The 22972-nt window shown below is 43.1% G+C and overlaps 1 protein-coding gene across 6 annotated transcripts in view; it reads right to left on the reverse strand.

Annotated features, from left to right (window-relative positions):
* MPHOSPH9 (M-phase phosphoprotein 9) overlaps window positions 1-22893 on the reverse strand; it is a 35262-nt gene extending 12369 nt beyond the window's left edge. For 2 of the 6 annotated variants that reach the window (XM_084867775.1, XM_084867780.1), the window contains exons 1-15: window positions 22764-22893; window positions 20024-20286; window positions 17896-18049; window positions 16620-16709; window positions 15888-16411; window positions 14201-14327; window positions 13221-13311; window positions 11657-11763; window positions 9901-10023; window positions 9303-9763; window positions 8815-8970; window positions 7708-7795; window positions 5257-5472; window positions 2584-2631; window positions 1654-1718 (exon numbers count right to left, since the gene is read on the reverse strand). In XM_084867775.1, coding sequence (XP_084723901.1) covers window positions 1654-1718; window positions 2584-2631; window positions 5257-5472; window positions 7708-7795; window positions 8815-8970; window positions 9303-9763; window positions 9901-10023; window positions 11657-11763; window positions 13221-13311; window positions 14201-14327; window positions 15888-16411; window positions 16620-16709; window positions 17896-18049; window positions 20024-20130 — 2357 coding nt within the window. In that variant the 5' untranslated portion in view covers window positions 20131-20286; window positions 22764-22893. The remainder of the gene's footprint in view (window positions 1-1653; window positions 1719-2583; window positions 2632-5256; window positions 5473-7707; window positions 7796-8814; window positions 8971-9302; window positions 9764-9900; window positions 10024-11656; window positions 11764-13220; window positions 13312-14200; window positions 14328-15887; window positions 16412-16619; window positions 16710-17895; window positions 18050-20023; window positions 20287-22763) is intronic. The other 4 variants (XM_084867777.1, XM_084867776.1, XM_084867779.1 and 1 more) reach the window with 4 other exon arrangements.
* Window positions 22894-22972: the final 79 nt, after the last annotated feature.

A 22972-nucleotide genomic window follows, 5' to 3' on the forward strand; every position in this document is an offset into this window, starting at 1 on the left:
AAAAAATAAATAAATAAATAACATGTTTTGCTCAAGAGCTTTTATTTTATTTATTTTCATATATTTTTATTGACTTTGGAGCAAAAGAGAAATGGAGAGACAGACAAAAACATCAATGATAAGAACCATTGATAGGCTGCCTCCTGCACACCCTCTATTGGGGATCAAGCCCACAACCCAGGCATGTGCCCTTGACTGGAAACGAACCTCAGAACCTTTAGTCGGCAGGCCAACACTCTATCCACTGAGCCAAACCAGCTAGGGCTGATCTTTTTTTTTTATTTTTTAATATTTTATTGATTTTGTACAGAGAGGAAGGGAGAGAGATAGTTAGAAACATTGATGAGAGTCATCGATCAGCTGCCTCTTGCACACCCCCCACTAGGGATGTGCCCGCAATCAAGGTACATGCCCTTGACCGGAATCGAACCTGGGACCCTTCAGTCCCCAAGCCGACGCTCTATCCATTGAGCCAAACCGGTCCCGGCTGATCTTTTTTTTTTTTTTTTTTTTTTTAAGGTAAGAGTTTCGTACATTTAAAAAAAAAATTTTTTGATTTTTAGAGATAGAGGAATGAGAGGGAGAGAGATAGAAACATCGATGAGGAGAGAGAAACATCAATCACCTGCCTCCTCACACCCTCTATTGGAGATCAAGCCCCAAACCTGGGCATGTGCCCTGACTGGGAATCGAACCAGCGACCTCTTGGTGCTTGGATCAAAGCTCAACCACTGAGCCACACCGGTACAGCCTCATCTCATCTTTTAAACTCAAATTCTTACCTTTCCCATTGGAAGGAAGGTTTGAGAAAAACTTCAGATAAGGCCACTAACACTGGAACTGAATGAGCAGAGAAAGTCAGACAGCAATCCTGTCCTCTCTACAGGAAGTCCTGAAGAGTGAGGTAAAAATCTCCAAATGAGGGACATTACTATCCCCAAATATAGAAACATGCTTAAAAGCCAATTAGTAAGTAATATGGAATCATTTGCCACTGGGACAATTTGATTCTATTCCTACCTAATTAAGCAAATCAGATCATGAATATAGTCCCCAAGACAGGTCTTTAAGAAAGCAGATGACCACAAATAGGTGGAAATGCTGTTTTGGGGGAGCATAAAAATATTCAGAGAATTAGACTGCTTCTTAAAATTCTTTTCAATGTTTTAATATCAATTCGATGTTATCTAGCCTGTGAAAATACATAATATTTGGGGAAATGTGCACCTCTCAGGAAAAACCATTGATATATTCTAATCATTTAAATATCTTCGGCTACCTTGGGCAGTGTGGCTTAGTGATTGAGTGTCAACCTATGAACCAGGAGGTCACAGTTCGATTCCCAGTCAGGGCAAATGCCCAGGATGTGGGCTCAGTCCCTGGTAGGGGGCAGCCAATCCATGATTCTCTCTTCTCATTGATGTTTCTATCTCTCCATTTTTCTTCCTCTCTGAAATCAATTTTTCAAAAAAGTTTAAAAATATTTGGCTAATATCAAATATATTTCAATGTCAGAAAGATTAGATAAGATCTAATCTCAAAATGCTTGCAAATCCTCAAGAAAAACTTTATTTTCATCACTTTCAATATTGACACTTAGTTAAGTGCTAAAAAATAATCAGAGGTGTTTGGTTAGTAAGACAATGCATTTACCTTTTCAAATCAGAAATCTGAGTCTGTGCATCAAGCAATTTGTTCTCGGTTGTATTTAATGTATCCTATGAAAATAAAGGAAAAGTTCAGAAAACTGAAGTATTCCAATGTAGTCCTTTTATTTAAAAATGCAAAACACAGAACCAACCTAAGGCTGCACCAGAGAGCTACAAAGAAAATCATGCAGATACTCAGCAATGGCCTCCACCAAGCCAGGCAGACCTCCCGGAAGAGGAGGGGTGAGTGGATGCTGGTTCACAGACGGCTGTGGGGCCCGGAGGGCCATGTGCCCTGCTTGACTGGAAACCGTCCAGTGTTAAATGGACACATTTTAACCACAAACCTGACTGAAGTCTCAGTAAGTGGAAAAAATCCCTGTGATAATGAGGTTTCCAAAGTAAGGCCTGGCCCCTGACCCCCAGAATTCTTGGTGGCTGGGCTGGGCAGGCCCTTTCACTAGCCGTGACTAATCTCAAGCCGCACTTTCCGCAGCAGAAATACTGGGGTCCCACTTACAGCATCACTGTGGGTTTCACTGCATACAAATGGTAGTTCCCCAACAGAGCTTTAGTCAAGAGTTCAAACATAGTAAGTTCAACCCCACAAAAAGCCAATGCTTTGAGAAACAAAACTCTATATTTAAGTAGTATTAATTATTTGCATCTGCATGGCCTCTTACTCTTCTAAAAATTCCATCTTACCTCAAATGCAACAGCCATCCGATAAGTATTTGTTAAATGAACAAACCCACCAGACTGCAAGTTACAAGTAGATATCTAAAAATAAGCCTACTGACCCAGAGAAGGTAAGTCAGCGCCAACAGCTACGGGGGACAGGGCAAGGGAGCAGGGGGAGGCCAGGGCCCTTGGCTTCCAGACCAGTGCTCTGCCTCCACCACAGCCCAGAACATAAGCAACGAACCGCTATTACCTTTACTCTTTCGTGTTCTCTTCCCAGGGACTCATACTCTCCTAAAAGCTGCAGGAAAAACAAAGAATTGCACCAGAAAATTAACATAATATCCACTGAAGGATACGCTGTAACAGTGGCTCCCAATGTGGGATACACACTCCACAGGGGGGCAATTTGACTTTTAAGGGGACAATTTAATTTTAAGGGGGACAATTCAAGAATGAGTTATTAACAGTGATTTTTTTTTGCATTTCTTATTATTCTAGAGGCCTCATATAGAGTATATATCTATCTATCTATATATATATATATATATACATATATATACACATACATACTTACATACATACATACATATATACATACATACACACACACACACACACACACACACACATATATATATATATATACTACTAAAAGGCTAAGTAACTGTAGCTAGTAACTAATAACCGTCTGACCAGCAGCTTTGACATGCAATGACCACCAGGGGGGCAGACATTTAACGCAGGAGCTGCTGAGCTGCGGTTCCTTGGCAGTGGTGGTTCTTGGGTAATGCACCCGGAACTAGAGAAGAAGGAGCCTGTTTTTGGGGTGCAACAGCCCTTTCACAATCCGGGGATGTCAGAGAGCCAGTTTCGGCCTGATCCCCACAGGCCAGGCCAAGTGACCCGACTTGCCAGAGGGACCCCACTCACTCTGCAGACACCCTTCGATCCGGAGCACCGCTCCAGATGCCCATGGGTGGTTGGCTCTGGGGCCCAGTTCTCCTGGTCCCACCCCACCAGCCACCTTCTAATTAATTTCCTTTCAACGTGCATGAATCCGTGCACTGGGGCACTAGTAAATATATATTGTGACATATTTATACGTTTCAGTTCTCTATTGTTTTGAAACTTTATTTGCTATTTTTTCATATCACTTCATATTATTGTTTAAATGTTTTTATCACTGAAACCGGTTTGGCTCAGTGGACAGAGCATCGGCCTGCGGACTGAAGGGTCCCAGGTTCAATTCCGGTCAAGGGCATGTACCTTGGTTGCAGGCACATCCCCAGTAGGAGGTGTGCAGGAGGCAGCTGATGGATGTTTCTCTCTCATCGATGTTTCTAACTTTCCCTATCCCTTCCTCTCTATAAAAAATAAATAAATAAAATATTTATTAAAATAATAATAAATAAATAAATATGTTTTTATTGATTTCAGAGAGAGAGAGAGAGAGAGAGAGAGAAAGAGATAGAGAGAGGTAAATTTCAATGATGAGAATCACTGATCAGCTGCCTCAAACTGCTGCACAGTAAAAACAGGGCAACTATCACTCCTAGGAAAAAGAAAGGTTGTAAGAGAAAGGAAATGTACCACTGTACACGGCAGCAAAGATGTAGAAATGCTGAATACTGATCTAACTATAAACAACAACACACGTATTTCAAATTGAAGACAGCTAACTAGAAACCATACCATCGCTTGTTTACTACAGGAGGAAGAATGCTGCTGATTAAAATGAGACACGTGGGGTAAAACTGCCCAGTTCCAGAGCCGTTACCACAGGAAAGAGAAGGCGCCTTCGCATCAGTTCAGTATGTGAATCACATTGGGAGCAAATGGTGCAAGAACGCTAAACTGTCACCGTGCACAGAAGGAAGCCATATACTGTCTGCTTCGACAGGGGAAAAGCAAGAATAATCTAAGTTTCCTATTTAGAAACATGGAGGAAAGTGCTGGAAGAAACAGCTAAAAGAGCTGACGGTAATGGCCTCCAGGGGACGGAACTCCAACGTACAGAGAGGGGGGAGGACTTGTTTTTCATTTCCAATTTCGCTATTTAAACCATTTACCCGTGTCTCATGAAAATAAAATTTAAAACCAATTTGCAACAGCATGGATGGACCTAGAGAGCATTATGCTAAGCGAAATCAGTCAGTCAGAGAAAGATAAATATCATATGATCTCACTCATTTGTGGAATATAATGAACAACAAAAACTGATGAACATAAACAGATCCAGAGACAGAGAAGCATCGATCAGGTGGTCAAACCTCAGAGGGAAGGCAGGGGAGTGTGGGGGTAAAGGGAAGAGATCAACCAAAGGACTTGTATGCATGATATAAGCATAACCAATGGACACAGAGACCAGGAGGTGAGGGCATGAGCTGGGGGAGAGGGAAGGGAATGGAGGGATAAGGACACATATGTAATACCTTAATCAATAAAGAAGAAGAAAAATTTTTACACCAAAGCAACAAGCATCAAACCTAAAGCTACCAGGAAGAAGTTCAACAGTCAAAATACTTTTAGATTTTTAGGTACCATGACAAGGGATATTAAGAAAAACTTAGAGGGGAAAAATACAACCTGAAACCTACTCCCACATCAGTGCCACACAAATGCAATTTTAAGTGAAATCAGAGTGAAGAAGTGTCAGCAAACCGGTTCTCAATCTTTGCCCTGCCAGACAACAGATGTTGGTTTCAGACTGCTCCCAGTGGGCCGCCAGAGACAAAGGCATGCGTGGGAGGGAGTGACAGCATGGTCTCAGAGTTCACTTCCTGCTTTGAGACAGACCCACCCTACACCGTGGGAAGGTATATATTTGCAGCAAAAGCAAAGTTATGTAAAATAAACTAAAATCACAAGAGCCTGTAAAAGACACCACCTAGTTACTTTAGCGAGCACATCACCAAGCACTTACATCTTGAAACATTTTGTTTTCCTGTTTCAGTCTGGCATCTTTGTCATCTGAGAGTTTGTATGCGTTCTCAAAGGCTTCCTCCAGATCCTGCAGCCTACACTTCAGTCGCACGATGGTGTTGTCCTTTTCTCTGTTACTTGTTCTCATTTCCTCGATGCGTTCTTGCAGAATTTTAGAGGCACTGCTGGCTGCACTGAGGCGCTCTCTGAAATCACTCTACAAAACAGACAGGATAATCAATTGTCTTTAATAAAAAACAGATGTCTCACCTGTTGGCATAGCTCAGTCGACCTATGAACCAGGAGGTCAAGGTTCGATTCCTGGTCAGGGCACATTTGCCCAGATTATGGGCTCGATTATATGCCCCAGTGTGAGGCATATAGGAGGCAGCCAATCAGTGATACTCTTTCATCATTAATGTTTCTATCTTTCTCCCTTTTCCTTTTTCTCTGAAAAAATTTTTTTAAAAAATATAATATATATATATATATATATATATATATATTATATATAAACTAAAAGAAAAAGAAATATATATATATTTCTTTAAAAGAAAAAGAAATATATATATATATATATATATATATAACTAAAAGAAAAGGAAATATATATACTATATATATATATATATATATATATATATATATATAAAACTAAAAGGAAAAGAAATAGATGTTTCAATAGCAGCTAATAAACTGTGGGCATTAAAATATAATAAGGCAGCCGAAACTGATTTGGCTCAGTGGATAGAGTGTTGGCCTGCAGACTGAAAGGTCCCAGGTTCTATTCCAGTCAAGGGCATGTACCTTGGTTGCGGGCACATCCCCAGTAGGGGGTGTGCAAGAGGCAGCTGATCGATGATTCTCTCATCGATGTTTCTAGCTCTCTATCCCTCTCTCTTCCTCTCTGTAAAAAAGTCAATAAAATATATTTTAAAATATTTATATATAATAAAGCAAAACATAAAATGGAAATCAGCAAATTTAATTTTTTAAAATATTTTTATTAATTTCAGAGAGGAAGGGAGAAGGGAGAGAGATATAAACTTTAATGAGAACCATTAATCGGCTGCCTCCTGGATGCCCACCACTGGGAATCAAGCCAGTAACCTGGGCATGTGCCCTGACCAGGAATGGTACACAGTTTGATGCTCAACCACTGAGCCACCCTGGCTAGGCAACAAATTTACTATTTTGCTATAGCCTGGGGTGGAGACCAGAAAGAATTACGCTACCATGAGTTGATCATAAAATGTGAACTGATGCCCTAACCTGTTTGGCTCAATGGATAAAGCATCAGCCTGTGGACTGAAGGGTCCCAGGTTCGATTCCAGTCAAGGGCATGTATCTTGGTTGCAGGCACATCCCCAGTAGGCGATGTGCAGGAGGCAGCTGGTCGATGTTTCTCTCTCATCGATGTTTCTGGCTCTCTATCCCTTTCCTTTCCTCTCTGTAAAAATTCAATAAAATATCTTTAAAAAATAAAATAATAAAATGTGAACTGAAAGCCACTGTTCAAGGCATTTGGATTGTAGAACTTACCTGTGGATCGCTTTAGTGAGGAAAAATAACCATGGCTATTAGAGAAATGATTCTGAAAGTATAGCTGAAATTTGTTGCCCTACATTCACAGTTAAAGGTTAAAAAAGTGCATTCCTTAATAGGAAAATAAAATTCAAGATGTATGTTAATATTCACTCAATCATTTCTTGAATACCCACTAGGTACTTCGCACCAGAGTGACTAGAAATGAAGATTAACATGAAGGACAAGTTCTGACTTCATGAAGTTTAGAGTGTAGGAGGAGACAAAGATGACTAACAAACATCAAAATCAAAGAAACAGCATGTAAAATATAACCGACACTTTCCACCAAAACAATGTTTATAAGGTTGTGTGTAGAAGAACAGAACTTGGCACTATATGAAAAAAAATTATATAGTTAAAAGCAAAAGTTTATGCATTTCTTATTATTTATATAAGAAAATGAAACCCTGGGCTCAGCTGGTTGGAGCATCGACCCATTAAAAAAAAAAAAAAAAAAAAAGGCTATGGATTTGAATTCGGTACAGGGCGCATACCCAGGTGCGGGTTCGATCCCTAGTCAGGAGAGTACGGAACACAACCATTGATGTTTCTCTCTCAACTGATGTCTGTCTGTCTGTTTCCCTCTTTCTCTTTCTCTCTCCCCACCCCTCCTCTAAGCATGTCCTTAGATGAGGATTAAAAAAAAAAAAAACAGCCCTAGCCAATTTAGCTTTGTGGACAGAGCATCAGCCTGCCATTGCTCTGGTTTTGGGACTCAATCCCCAATACGGGGTGTGCAGGAGGCAGCCAATCAATGATTCTCTTTCATCATTGATGTTTCTCTCTCTCCCTCTCCCTCCATCTCTGAAATTGATATATTTTTTAAAAAGACACTAGAACAACAAAAAATAGAATACTTACTTACCACTTCTCTTTCTAGTAGGTTATTCTTATTTTCAAGTGTCCTCACACGGCTGGTGGCTTCATTCAGAGCACCATCTAACTGACCACATCTAAGACCATAAAGTGAAATGAAACAGTTGGAAGGTCAAGCCCTCTGCCTGACAAGTGTTCCATAAACCTAACCGACTCCCTCGTGCATACAGCACATAACAAACACCCGCTCTCCACGTCAGCCGAGACTCAGGATGCCGTGTTAGTAAAACGCATATGTGACCTGATGACAGCACAGTGTCAGAGAAGATAACGACGTAGAAAGACCCCTAAGAAATATTAAGTCTCCAAAGCAAGGCATGAACAGATAGCTCCTTGCACACCCATGTTCACAGCAGGAGCATTCACATGGCACCAGGAGGAAGAAGCCCAAGTATCCACCAGGGGATGGATGTAAGCATCCCTAGAGCAGGGCCATTCTCCCCTGTGTTCCTAGGATAATTGTCTGGGTACCATTAACAGGATAATTGTCTGGGTACAAAAAAGGGTTGAGCACTGCCCAAGGGCACTAGTCATCCACCACCTTCTCATCAGGGATCCAGGTGTAGCACTAATTCCCCACAGTGACATTCCTTGACACATACAGTGTCTGCTCAATTGTTTTTAGCATTCAGCCCATAGGAAGCACCTGCGTGCATGTCAGTTGTTAGTGTGTTCTAAGAGGATGGTTCAAATCTGTAAAAATAATTACTTAGGAAAACATGTTTTTGGTATTAAATTTTTAAAATCTGCCCGGCCAGTGTGGTTCAGTGGTTGAACGTTGACCCATGAACCAAGAGGTCACTGATTTGATTCCAGGTCAGGGCATATGACCGGTTTGTGCTCAATCCCCAGGAAGGGGTGTGCAAGAGATGGCCAATAGATGATTCTCTCTGATCAGTGATGTTTTGATCTCTCTCTCCCTCTCTCTTTCTCTTTGAAATCAATAACAATAAATTATTTTCAAATCTAAGGTACATGATTTAGAAATGATTTATCATCACAATATACTATACTTTGAGGAAAATAATATATCCAAGTTGGGGAAGCACTAACAGTTAAATTATATTTTTAAAACTATAGTTAAACTTCGTTTTACCTGTCTACAAGAATTTGATTGGTTTTCTTCCAATCTTCAACTGCAGACATTTCTTTTGCCTCCAGCTTCTGTTTCAAGCTACTTATTTCTGATTCATAATAAGCTCGAAGATCTGCTATGTGCCGGGCCTGCTTTTCCTTCAGGTTCTGCCTGACGCTGTCGGCAGGAGGGAAAGGCTTGTTAGGAGAGTGTCTCCTCACTCTCTGTCCCAAAGGAGCAAGAACAGTCATTCTCATGAGCAAAAACACAGTCTTTTCCCTCTGCACTCAGAAAATATAGACAATACACAAGTTGACCACTAACGAAGTAAAGAAGAAAACAGACATGGATTATCTACTTTTTAGATGGTCTACCTTAGAAATGCTATCTCTTTTTTTTTAACTTAAGATTTTATATATTACTAAAATTCAATAAAAATCACTTTCATCATTTAAGCAGACACTACAGAAAATAGATTAGCATTACAGGCCATCCACTGAAATACATACTTAGACAATAGCACAGGATCTTCCAGGGAAGTCAATGAAATGCATTCTGGGACACTGTTGGCTGTACCTGGAAGCTGGGACTGACTGACTGAGGCTGCAGTTACCATGACAGTGTTTTCTCCTTCCGCGGTGCTGACCGAGAGGTCGTTACTAGTGACAGTATAGACTGAGGGGAACGTGGAGCTGGTCCTGCTCTCGTTTGGGAATGTGTGATTTTTCCAAGAGGCCATTGGCGAAGCTTTTGCACGTGAAGGGCATTTGGGCAGCCCAGACAGCTGGGAGGTGGCATTACTTGCTTGCGAGAACGAGTCTATGTCAGAGTGACTGGACACACTGGGCTCCAGCACAGAGTCTGGCGAGAAGGAGATCCTGTCCTGGAGGGTGTTCAGAAAGCCCGGCAGCTGAGTCCCCGCCGTCTGCTCACTTGGCTTCATGTGCAGCGTTGGGTCCAGAGTCAGCACCTGGAAAGAGGCAGAGGGACGGTGGCTCTCCCTCCGCACGGCTGCTGTGGAGGTGAGCGGCCAGACCTCCGGGAAACGCGCTAAAGCCCAGGGGGGGGAAGCAGCTTCGCTCCACCCCGCAGTGCTGACCACGTTACCTCGGGCGGATGGTTGGGGCTGGAAGAAGTGAGATTCCTCTCGGGTAACTGCTTGTTTTCCCTTTGCTTTTTATGATAAATATCCTTCAGTGACGGAAGCTTCATTTCATTACTAGTATTAGACTTGAAGACACGAAACAAAATTATTTCAATGCTATTAGCAAAGAAGAAAAAGTTTTCTGAAATCAAGATCAGCACCATAAGAGATTTTTTAAAGATTGTCAAGAAACTGAGCTTTGTGCTGTCAGATTTATAAGAAAGGTTTGGAAGTCAAAACCTATTACAATGAGTCTCCCTCACAATGAGAAAGTTTTCCTATCCCGCCAATAATAAATACTAAGGGGATCATCTGAACCTAATTACTTAATGGCCTAGAATACTTTCAAAGAATAAAATCATTGGAGAGCGAGGTTCTGAGATAAGACAAGACTTCAGAAAGAAGGGATGAGGCAGGACAAGGACCCTTCTCTCCAGACTGGTTTCCTGTGGCTCACGGGGACAGCTGCCAAGAGGTGCAGCTCCTGTCTGTGTGGTTATGTCACCGTAGGGGCTAGCAGACAGGAAAAGGGTGTTTCTACAGCTTGACATCGGGGCAGCTGATCGATGATTCTCTCTCAATGTTTCTAGCTCTCTATCCCTCTTTCTTTCCCTCTCCCTTCCTCTCTGAAATCAATAAAAATATGTTTTTTAAAAAGAGTATTTTTTAAAAGAAAGCATTGCATCAGTTTAATTGATAAATTCTTTTCTTGATACCCTATCACACAGAAAATCTTCAAATGGGTGGCATCTTAGAGTCAACAAATACAGTGTTAATTACTGAGGTTGAGATAAGGAACCAGGCAGCCCTGTGAGCAGAGCCCACTCAGCCTCCCAGCCCCTCACAGTCACAAGCTCCCACCCTTCTCCCTCCCTGGGGCATCTGGCTTTTTGCTCCTTCCTCTGAAGATCCCGTCCGCCACACTATCGATGGCTGTCACTCAGGCTCAAGCTCTCCTGTTACTTTAATGGTCCCTCTCCTTTCCCCAACCTACTCTGCTCTCATCACCCAATCAAGACAAGAAGTGAGGTGTGTACCTCCTTGTGCACATATTGGAGAGTTGTATTTCTTTGCTCTGAAATAAACAAAGCATTTACATTTCTTGCTCAAAGAAAATGAATACCAATTAAATTGTTCAGAATTAGAATACAAATAGATTAGTGGGAGGGTGTAATAGGGTACAAAGTCAAACCAGGCCTGAGAGCAGGAGAAGTTTATCTATGGACTTACTGTATTTAAATAGTAGGCACAAAACCACTTCATTTAATTTCACAAAGCACTCACTGGGCTTTTTTTTTAATCTTCACTTGAGGACATGTTTTGTTGATTTTTAAAAAGGACATGTTTATTGATTTTTAGAGAGAGGAGAGAAAGAGAGAAACATCAATTGGTTGCCTCCCACATGTGCCCCTGCTAGGGATCAAACCCAAAACCTAGGTATATGCCCTGACCAGGAATTGAACCCTGGACCCTTTGGTGCATCTGATGATGCCTAACCAACTGAGCCACACCAAGCAGGGTCACTGGGCATTTTTAATCCCGCTCTTAAGTAACTTTCCTAAGATCACACAGGCAATGACAGACAGAATCTGAGAGCGGATGACTGTGATTTAATGCCATGCTTTCTTCTCTGCTTCGGACAGTGGAAAACACAAAGTGTATAATGAAACCGAGTACTTATCCACCATGGACAATGCAAACACACACGCTCTGACTTACCGGGCTGGCTGACACTTGCGGGCAGGAGGACGGGGCAAAGGGCTTGTCTGTGACCTCGGGCAGAGAGGGGTACGTGTCCTTCTCCTCCAGTCTCCAGTGCGTCAGGCCTGCGCAGGCACACGGAAGAGAAGTGAGGAGAGAGAGAACAAATGTGTTTCTAGAGTAACATTTCTACCTCAAGAAAATGAAATGCGGGAAGTAACTAGCCTTTGACGAAAACAGTTCACATGGTAAGACACATGCCTTACCATGTAAGAGTCCTGCCTTCATGATCCAAGTATTTAAAGTTGAAATATATTACAAGTCAAAATTAAGTAGCACAATTTAAAAAATTAAAAGACAACAATTTCTTTGTGAATAGTACAGGCTTATATGAAAGCAATGTAAAGAATTCAATAATTTAAATATTTATTGAGCATCTACTGTGCCAGGCTGCGCACAGGGAGATTGAGACCAAACAATAGGAAAGTCACAGAAGTCAGAGGGTGGTGAGACTCTAATTGGAAAATTTAAAAATCAGATAGAAGGGAATATGAAATTGGGGGAGGGGCAGGTGCTAGTTTTGGACAGGGCAGTCAGGGTTGGCTCACCTCAGAGTACCAACTAAGAAGGAGGTGGCCATTTTAGCCACATATGAGGCAGTTCCCATACAGGGAGCAGAACATTCCAAGTTCAGGAAGCAGCCCATGCAAAAAGCCCTCCAATGAGAACTCTGTGGACCAACAGCCTCCCTGCCCCAAGCAGAGAAAGGCAAAGAGCGGAGAGCATGAGGAGAGGCCGGAGCGTGAGGTCAGAGTGTGCAGGGCAGGCTCTCGTGGGCCTCCATAGGCCTCACAGACACTCCAAGGCCTCACAGAGGTTAGCGACGAGGAGTCAGTGCTCTGACTCATCTGTAACAGGATGAAGGAGCAGGTGGCTGGCTACTCGCTGAGCACAGATGGAAAGGTGAGCGCGGGGAGGCTGGGAAGAAGCTGCAGGAGCCCAGGTGACAGGTGATGGGGCTCCATCAGGGTGACAGCGTGAAGGTGGTTGGGACAGCACAATTTCCAGAAGGCAAAGCTAATTCCTCCCGATGAACTGGTGTCGGAGTGTGGAAACGGAGCCACTATGTAAAACCATTAGAACTAAAGGAAGGCTACCACAGCGAGTGGAGAATGGCTCCCAGAGTTTGCCTTTCATTCATTTTAAGGCACTGGGAAAACGCTGAGGTCATTTCTGCGCTATTTGCAAATACCTGCAGGCTCTTCCCCTGGCCCCAGGCACACGTGGCGTGTGTGGGAGGCAACCAACCCATGTGTGTCTCTCCCTTCCCTTCCACTCTCTCTGAAAATCAATGGGAAAATGTCCTCTGGTATGGATTAACTACAAAAGAACAACAAAAAAAGAAAGAAGGAAATACCTGCAGAAACACATCTATCCTGACAGCATGCAACCAAGTAAGGAAGCTACAGCTACCACGTGTTCACTTACAGAAACCACTCTCACCCACTGCACGGGAGTCTCCCTGCTGGGAAATGCAGTTGTTAAAAAAGAAAAGAAACTGTTAAAAATGTAAGTTTCATACCTGTTCCTGAATCAGACATCCACAAATTCGGGCTTTCATCTGGCTTACTGAGGTAAAAAGCACGAGGTGGTGTAGCAGCAGCGAACTCCAACTGCAATTCAAGAGGACAACTGTGAGCCGACAGCTAAGCACCCGGGCTCACACTGCTGACCAGGCGGAAGGGCACAGAGACCCTCCAGGGGTCCGTGCACATCGCCTGGCTGGCCCTCTGGTTGCAAGAATGCAAAAAAATGGGAATTAAATGGCAAATAATTCTCTTTTCCTACATAATTTACAAACGTTAAATTGGGTTTTCGGTGGAGTCTAGAGGAGAAAACGGGGAGCAGGTGTTATTCAATGAGTTTGGAACAAAAATGTGTTAATAATTTGCCGTCTACTTGCAAAAGAAATGTGAGATGCCTAGAATTAAAGTCCTTTGGTATAAAAATGAATGCAAAAGCTATAATAATTTGTCTTATCATTCAAACTACATTAAATCAAATCAACTCTGAAAACCACAATAATTAATATGAACTTCAAATAGTAGACTACATCTTTTTTAAAATATATTTTTATTAATTTCAGAGAGAGGAAGGGAGAGGAAAAGAGATATAAACACCCCTACTTGGGATTGAGCCCGCCAACTAGGTATGTGCCCTGACTGGGAATCAAACCGGGACCTCCAGGTTCACAGGTCAACGCTCAACCACTGAGCACACTGACCTGGCTGAGGGTTTTTGAGAAACAATTAAATGAATTACTCTCTGTTTAAATGTGACATTTGCAGTTGAAAAAGAATTAGGGCTTTTAAGAAACAGTTCATTTTTTACTAGTATTTTTCCCTTATTAGTTTTGTTTTCTGGGAAAGAAGCAAGACTGAGGGCCAATCCCTGTTCCCCTCCTCTGTGCCTCCAAAGGCAGAGATGGCAATGGGACAAGCTGACCGTGAGCTTGTGCGGATGAGCGGGCAGGAAACCCGGAGTGCCGTGCGCATCACCCACCTTCTCCACCGGCACTCTCTGGGGCTGCTCGGTTCCTGGTGTGGACCTGGGACACTCCTCTTCGGCATGGGCTCCCTTTGGGTGGTTCTGCTTCAGCTTCTGCGCCCATGATGTTATCGCTTTGCTACTTAAAAAGAGAAAACCAAAATGACTCTTTAGATGTCGACCTTCCATGTGAAAATACACGACAACACCGCATCAGGGGAAAGGGCTCTGAGTTGTTTTCTAAGAGCAAAGAACGGAGGGACATTATGGATTCACCTAATTTCTTTTTCCAGTTTCTCATTCCCAAAGGCAAAATGAACTAAAAGACCGACAGCAACCAGCGTGCATACAGTCAATAGCGTCAGCCAAAGCAAAACCACGCAGATGCTTCAAGCTCTCTCTCTCCACGTTTATTCCCGTGGGCTCATTACTGCACTGTGTGTGCACAAGACACCCTCTCTGTGGCAGATTTCAGAGATACAAAACTGAAATTGAGGGGAATCTACATAATTTTCAATGGTTTTTTTGTTTTACGAACATTCAGCTGCAGTTTCCTTTACTAAAAAGACCCTGGGTCGCCAAAACGGGTTTGGCTCAGTGGATAGAGCGTCGACCTGTGGACTGAAAGGTTCCAGGTTTGATTCCGGTCGAGGGCATGTACCTTGGTTGCAGGCACATCCCCATTAGGGGGTGTGCAGGAGGCAACTGGTCGATGTATCTCTCTCATTGATGTTTCTAGCTCTCTATCCTTCTCCCTTCCTCTCTGTGAAAAATCAATAAAATATTTTTTTTAAATAAAATAAATAAAAAGACCCTGAGTCAATCAAAATGTTGTTAAACTTACAAATCTCTTCTTATATATAAAAAGGCACACAAAAGCAAGTATGTTTGTGAATGGTTTTTTTTAATAAGATATAAACTTTATATCTTATATTATGCCTGGAAGCAAGATCTCAACAGACGCAAAAATGCTTCTTGCTTGTGTATAATTTTTTTTAATATATTTTATTGATTTTTTACAGGGAGGAAGGGAGAGGGATAGAGAGCTAGAAACATCAATGAGAAACATCGACCAGCTGCTTCCTGCACACCTCTTACTGGGGATGTGCCCACAACCAAAGTACATGCCTTTGACCGGAATCGAACCTGGGACCTTTCAGTCCACAGACTGATGCTCTATCCACTGAGCCAAACCAGTTTTGGAGCGTGTGTATAATTTTTTTATTTCCAATTACATGAACATGTGTAATAAAATCCCACTGTTGGCACAGTCATATCCTGCCATCTGAGCAAGTGGTTGAACATTGACCTATGAACCAGGAGGTCAGGGTTCAGTTCCCAGTCAGGGCACATGCCTGGGTTGTGGGCTCAATCCCCAGTGTGGGGCATGCAGGAGGCAGCCGATAAATGATTCTCTCTCATCATTGATGTTTTTCTTTCTCTCTCTCTCTCTCCCCCTCTCCCTTCCTCTCTAAAATCAATAAAAATATGCTTTAAAAAAAATAAAGGAAATCATTAGTATATACTGTGGTTTGTTTATTCCAACTTCCACAGGCACTAAATGAAAGACTTTGGTAAAACAGATAAAATGTTCAAATGCATCTCATTCTATTACAGTCCAACTAAAAGGAGCTTTGTCTGCTAGATTCTAAGTGTATTAAATAAGTAAACGCCTCTCCAATGATGCAGAAACTCTACTTACCTATTTGTTTTTCCGCTGTATACTTCCAAAATCTTACTTTCACCGAGGAACTTGTGTTCAAAATCACCAGGAAAAATGGGAATGTCTTCCTTCATCGAGTCACTGAACTCCTGGGGAGAATGGATGTAGAAACGCTTGTGCTTTCCACCATCCACAGGAGACGAGGTCTGCACGGCCGGCGCCCCGCGCTGCCCCGCCGAGGCCTCCGTGTGCTCCATGAACTCCTGCGGGCCCTTCGACGTGTAGGTGTTTAACTCGGAGACACAGAAGGTCCCATAGCCGCTGCTCACTGAGCTGCTGTCCGCGTTGCAGTCTGGCTGGGACGGCGAAGTTTCCTGCTGCATTTCAGGTTCTTGAGACTTTGGGTAACGGAGGACAGATTCATTTCTGTCACTGTTTTCAGAGAAGAACCCCATCTGCCTTTCTGAAGAGCGGTGTTCACTTAGAGAGCTTCTGTCATAGGGAGCCCACGAAGCATTGCTGCTCTGTAACTTGACTAGATTCTTTATTTCCTCCTGTACCCGCTAAAAATAAAAAGTAACAGGTTTAGGTAAGAAAGTATATTAAACATCACACTGTTATAAATGGTATGAAAATAGTGTTCAAAAAATGGTATTACTCTAAAGACAATCCTTATGTTTTACCTTCAGTTTATAAACGAACTTGATATAAATACTAATTGGTTCTACAGATCTCCCAGCTAATGAGACGCCTGGGGTAATAACAACTTACTTGGACTTGGTTGTGGAACTGCTCCTGCTGGGCCGCTATGTGTTCTTGGCACTGCTTTTCCACCAAGTTGAATAGCTGTAACCACCTGGCCTAATAATTACACAATATTTTAGTTAAAGATCATTTTTAACCTAATATTTCACAGAAAAATTGCTCCAGTAGGAAAGGGTCTTTTTTTTTAGTGTAAAATTTGTAAGTGGAATTAAATAGTTGTAAAATCATATTTAATGCAAAAATACAACTTCATAGGCGTGGGGATCCCTTTCTTATGGGATAAATCTGTTTTCCAACTGGCATCTTAATCTGATGTTCTCTGTTATCATTTTGGATTAAACAAGAATGGGTAGAGGCCACCTTACAGTTGTCTCATAACAACTAATGATTTTCTTAAACAGTGACTTATACCTCCAAAAATGAATCCAACATCTTAAAACAATAAATTATTTGGTATTATGATATTTTAACCCCTAATTTATTTGTTCTTAAAGTAAAGACACTGTCTTCAAGTCGGGTATTGAAGAATTTAAAGCTGTACAGCTGAAACAGGACTAAAAACCCCCGAGCTGGCCTGCGACCCCTTCCCAGCCTGTTTAGTCCTGACCCACCCCCCTCCGCAAGCAGTTAGTGCTCCTGTAACTGAACGGCGCTGTGCTTTCAGTCACGGACTACATGCAATAACCTACAATGTCACAGGCGCGGCCATGAACGCGGGCTGCCCTGGGTACAGCCTCCAGTGTCTTTCCTACCATTCCTTCCCGGCCCTGCAGGATCTAGCTCCCACACCTCCACCTCTTCTCCTCCTCTCTGCCCCTTGCTCAACACACTCCAAGACATTGGCTTTTCTGTCTAATCACGAATATGTTGTTAAGCCACAGTTCTGGCTCTAGCTAGTTTGGCTCAGTAGATAGAGCTTCGGCCTGCAAACTGAAGGGTCCCAGGTTCGATTCCAGTCAAGGGCATAGGTATGTCTGGGTTGTAGGCTCGATCCCCAGTGGGGGGCGTGAAGGAGGCAGCCATTCGATGATTCTCTGTCATCATTGATGTTTCTATCTCTCTCCCTTCCTCTCTGAAATCAATAAAAATAAAAAAAATAAAAAAAGACTCACTTCTGACCGTCTTTTTCACACTCATTCAATATCCGGTTAATCTGTCCAGTCACTTTAGCACTAACTTCAGTGTCATGCTCTACAGATATCCATTTCTAACAATTCAGACTTAAGTAGAGGCAAGTTTATAGTTACTTTAAATTTCCAAAAAATAAAACAAAACTAGATACCTCGCAGTTCTTCCAAAGTTCCGAGTCAGTCCTTCCGCTGTGCTGTAGCTCTTGCATGAAAGAGGTGAGGGCTTCGCCGGTGCCTTGAATTACAGCCAGTCTGGTCTTCCCTGAGAAAGAGGATACCCCATTTGTACTAAGGTGGGGGCTACTTCTGTTGAAACATAAATAATTCAAATGGTTTTCCTCATTCTACCAGAGTGGTGAATAATTCAGCAATTCAAGATTTAGCAGAGCAGTACAAACCACTGATATTTAATCCTTCTTAATGGCACTTCATTTGTTGCAAATCTGATCACAAGTTTACCCATGAAAGAAAAATAGCAGTAAAAAAGACAGACAGCATTTAATTTTTTTAAAAGAACACAACAAAAAGGCCTTTTTCAAAAGGGAGAGGATACTCGGAAGTCGCAGCGGAAAACAAAAGTTTCTCTTAACCAATAATAAGCAACACCTCAGCCCCTCTGATCTGAGTTATTGCAGAGGACTGTCTGGCCCTTTAAGAACAGCCCTCCGGTGTAATGAAATTCTCTCCCCGCTGCCCAGAACGACAGTGGAGTCTTGTTCAGTGGATCCCTCTAATTTGGCGTGATAAGCGGATGCTTATCTCTGCACATCTTTGAATAAAAGTTGTGCCAAGCAAATTAGCACCCAATATTGAGGCCGAATTTAGCCTATTCAGTGTGTAAAATACACCGATTCTCTCCAGGAGGACGGCCTTTCCAAACTGGAGATGAGTTCGTTTCAGATTTGTTTCAAACACAAACAGCATAATTAAGGACATTAACATTTATTTAAATTCCCATCGCTGAAAGGCCATTTTCACTTCTTCACTGGTACTCTGCTTTGTTTCACTAAGAATGTGTGAGAGAGAGGACACTAATGAAAATAACAGCAAAACAGAATTAGAAGCAGAGAAAATATTAATGAAAATTCAAAGGAGAGGAGGACAGAACCTGCTGTCCATCGAGGATTTATAGTAACCCAATTTAGATGTGGCCAGTTGGGCTGCAGTCACAGGGAGTAGAGGTAACTTTCACTAGAAAGCCACATGTGGGTTCGGGCAGCAAACCCAGCACCAGGCTCCGGAGTGGCTTCCCGGGCCGGGCGGCACCGGAAACCAGCACAGGCCAGCTTCTGGCGGAGGGACTGGCTTATCCCGCAGACATCTCTCTGGACCACCTCCCAGGCCCGGCCTGTTTCCTTTCGCCCTCCTTTAATTTATGCTTCCGCCTATTGTGGTGAAGGCATTCGCCCCTTACCAGCAGGCCCCGGACTGCCTTTTACACTTGGTTGTGCTGCTTTTTATAGCTGACCTCCTCTGACAGCCCCTGCCTCTTTGTTGGTTTTCAGGTACTGTGAATTTAGAAACCAAGTAATCAAGCTTGTCAGACCATGTACACAATCAGAGTGAACAGGCTCTGATTAAAAACAAACCAAACATGGGGTCGTTTTAAAAATAAAATGCATTGTTTGACGGAATCTATTTTGTCTGCTTGGTATGAGGTGTTTTGTTTTGTTTTTTCTTCCTAGTATTCAACTTTAATTGCTACTTCCTTTGCATTGTTAAACATTATTGATCATGTTAACTTAAAAATGTAGAAATAGCCCAGCCAGCATGGCTCAATGGTTTGAGTGACAACCTTAAACCAGGAGGTCATGGTTCGATCCCTGGTCAGGGCACATGCCTGGGTTGAGGGTTTGATTCCCAGTGGGGGTCGTGCAAAAGGCAGCTGATCAATGATTCTCTCTTGTCATTGATGTCTCTATCTCTTCCTTCTCTGAAATCATTTTTTTTTTAAAACTGAAATAATATTTAGGCAACTAAATTTTAAAGATATTCTCGTAATTTACTGAAAACCAAAAAAGGTATAAAGATCAGTGCAACTAGCAAAAACAAGTTCTTTCTCACAGTTCCCCATGCAAAAGCACATACCTACCTCTGGCAAAAATAAAAAACATGGAAGCGCTAAAACTATTCTTATCTGTCCCTGAACAGTTACTGATCATAATTGTTCTATTTTTTAGTGCAAATCAGTAACTATACTATTTGAATAAATTGATAATCTATGCAAATAAATTTATTTTTGTTAATACATTTTTTTAAACATATCTATCCCATTCTTACCTATTAGTACTTAAGTTCAGTCCAAGAGAATAGGGAGAATTTTTTATATCAGATTCTACAGAAGATGAAGTTTTTTGTAAGGTTTTCACCAGGTCAACATCTTCCATAGTGTACAGAAACTGTTATGCTCTCTCATTTGAAAGTGTAGGTTCTGTCACTGTCTGAAGGAAGTGAATCCGGGTCATCTTCAGAAGCTTCATCGCCTACAGGCATTTTCAGTTGCTAACATTCAGAACTGTGAAATATCCTAAGTTCCCAAGACTCTGAAAATGAATGGGGGAAAAATACTACTAAAAAGCCACTAAACCTGGCAACTATCTCTTCATGACTTCGGCAATTGTGATCCTTTATACAGGTCTGCACTAAGGAGAGCAACATCATTTCCAATAGCCAAAATGCAGAAACTCAAATACCCGTCAACTGATGAATGCATAAGCAAATGTGGTATGTCCATATAAAGGAATCTTTGTAGCCATAAAAAGGAATGAAGTGCTAAAAAAGGAATGAAGTATGGAGATATGCTACAATATGGATGAACATGCTACAATGTGAACAATGAAAACATTACTGTAAAAAGCTCAGTAAAAGACCACATATTGTATGATCCCATTTATACAAAATATCTAGAATAGTCAAATCTACAGAGACAGAAAATAGATGAATGTTTGCCAGAGCTGAGGAAAGGGGAGAGTAGGAGAGACCAAAACAGGTATGGGTGTCTTTTGGGGGCAATGAAAAGTTCTGGAATTAGATAGTGGTGATAATTACACAACTCTATGAATATACTAAAACCCAATGAACTGTATACTTTAGAGAATGAACGCTATGGTATGTGAATTATATCTCAATAAAAATTTACAATAGGGGTGGATTTGCAAAACAGCATCGTCTTTTCCAGGTAAGAATTCAGAACTGTATGTGTTTAATAATCAAGGTTCTAGACACAATGCTACTAGGTTACAACTTACATGTCCATTTGTTTAATAAATTCTGCAAAGTATCTATGTATATGGATTTACACAGTGAGTAGATGAAAAAGAACTGCTTAGTATGTAACTTGGTATTAAAAACAGCTGAGCCGAAACCGGTTTGGCTCAGTGGATAGAGCGTCGGGCTGCGGACTGAAATGTCCCGGGTTCGATTCGGTCACGGGCATGTACCTTGGTTGCGGGCACATCCCCGGGGGGGGGGTGCGGAAGGCAGCTGGTCAATGTTTCTCGCATCGACGTTTCTAACTCTCTATCCCTCTCAATTCCTCTCTGTGTAAAATCAATAAAATATATTTTGTTAAAATAAATAAATAAATAAAAACAGCTGATCAAAAGGCTCACCATGCTGGCTGGAAGGTGAGGTGGAAGGAATGCATTTTGCGCTCCACAGCCTCCTGTACCCTGTGCATGCATTACTTCTTTAAAAATAAACTATTTGCCAGATCACCTAAAACTGAGCTGACACTAGGTATATAGAGTCAAACAATATGCCTCCTTCTTGGGAAATTCGAGTATTTTAAAAACACCAAGATAAAAAGATATTCCTTGCTGCTTACAAAATGTTAAGTTGAGGGAGTGAAATAGAGAAAAATGACCTAGGATTCTGGTTCCTCTAGGTTCCCGCCTCCTAGGGCCTGGTGTTTACAAAGCACAACCTCAGACACATCATCTCATAGAGGAACCACATCCTTGGAGGACAGGTGTGGAAGCCACGGGTAACCGGACCTCACTCGCTGGATTTCTCCCCAGTGGCGGCGGCCCATCACCAACGACAAATGGGGCATTGAAAACCTCAGGGGCCGCACCTTTCCACCTGGCAACGAAAGCTCCTGGATTCAAATCACCTCGCTCTTGTACCAGGAAGAACCACAAGCTCCCTGGGGACCGGGACCATCTATTCTTCCCCCGCTGGCTGAGATCATCCGGATGCAGGAGATCCAGACGGAAAACCACTTTGAATGCGAGGATGCTTCTCCACCAGCGGGGTGAGGGGTGAAGATTACAGGGGCGGGGCGTGGGGGGGAGGGAGGGGAAGAAAGATACCCCGATATACAATGCAAAAAAAAAATTATTTTTTAAGAAAACGTCATGGGGAATAGATAGTACAAAGACAGTTTTATATTTCACAGCAACAAAATATCATGCTTTTGGTCCCCCCGACCCCTAGCAAAAAAAGAAAAAAGAAAAAAGATTTGGGGGAGAAGCGAAGGGCTGATGGGGGGTCTGATGCTGCTATAAAAGGGAACGTGCAGTTTTGCTTTGCTGCGAGCCCGAGGCGGGAAGGAAGGAAGGAAGGGGGAGGATTACAGAGGTCGGGAGGCCAGACCCCAATGGCTGGTGCTGGCTCTCGGGTCAACGTGAGGCGGCGAGGGAGGACGCACGAAGCCGCCTGCATGCAAGACCATCCATCGTCCCGTCCACGACGACCGTGATTGCTCAAGTGAGCCACGAAAAGGAAAAGGGGAATCCCCCAAGCCCCCCGCCCCTGGGGAGAGGAACTCCGCCCCCGGGCCGCGCGGGTGTCACTCAAGGGCACCGGAGCTGGAATGGGCGCCGGGCCGCAGGCAAAGCCCCCACACGCCCGCCCGCGGGCTGGGGGAGGGCTGCGGCGTGTGGCCGCCGTCCCCCTGTACCCTCGGGGCCGACAGCCCGCGCAGGGCTCCTCTAAGGCTGTGTCCTCTAAGTCTCGTCCCCTCTGTCCCCCCCCGAGACCGGCAGCTCCTCGCAGGCGGACGCGGACGGCCGCTTACCTGGCCGCCGACTCAATTCAGCGTCGGGCGAGCGGGCGGGCGGCCTCTCGCGACCGTTAAACTTCAGGGAGCGTGCGCGCGCCCGGCGCCTCGCCGGCGATTGGCCGCCTCGGGAGGGGGGCGGGGACACAGGGCGGCTGCGCGCGCCGCCACCTCCCCCTTCCCTTCCCGCGGCTCGCGCGCGGATAAACGGCGGTCGGAGGCCTGGG

This window comes from Pipistrellus hanaki, assembly GCF_964339955.1.
Source record: "Pipistrellus hanaki genome assembly, chromosome: 19".
NCBI classification, from domain to species: Eukaryota; Metazoa; Chordata; class Mammalia; order Chiroptera; family Vespertilionidae; genus Pipistrellus; species Pipistrellus hanaki.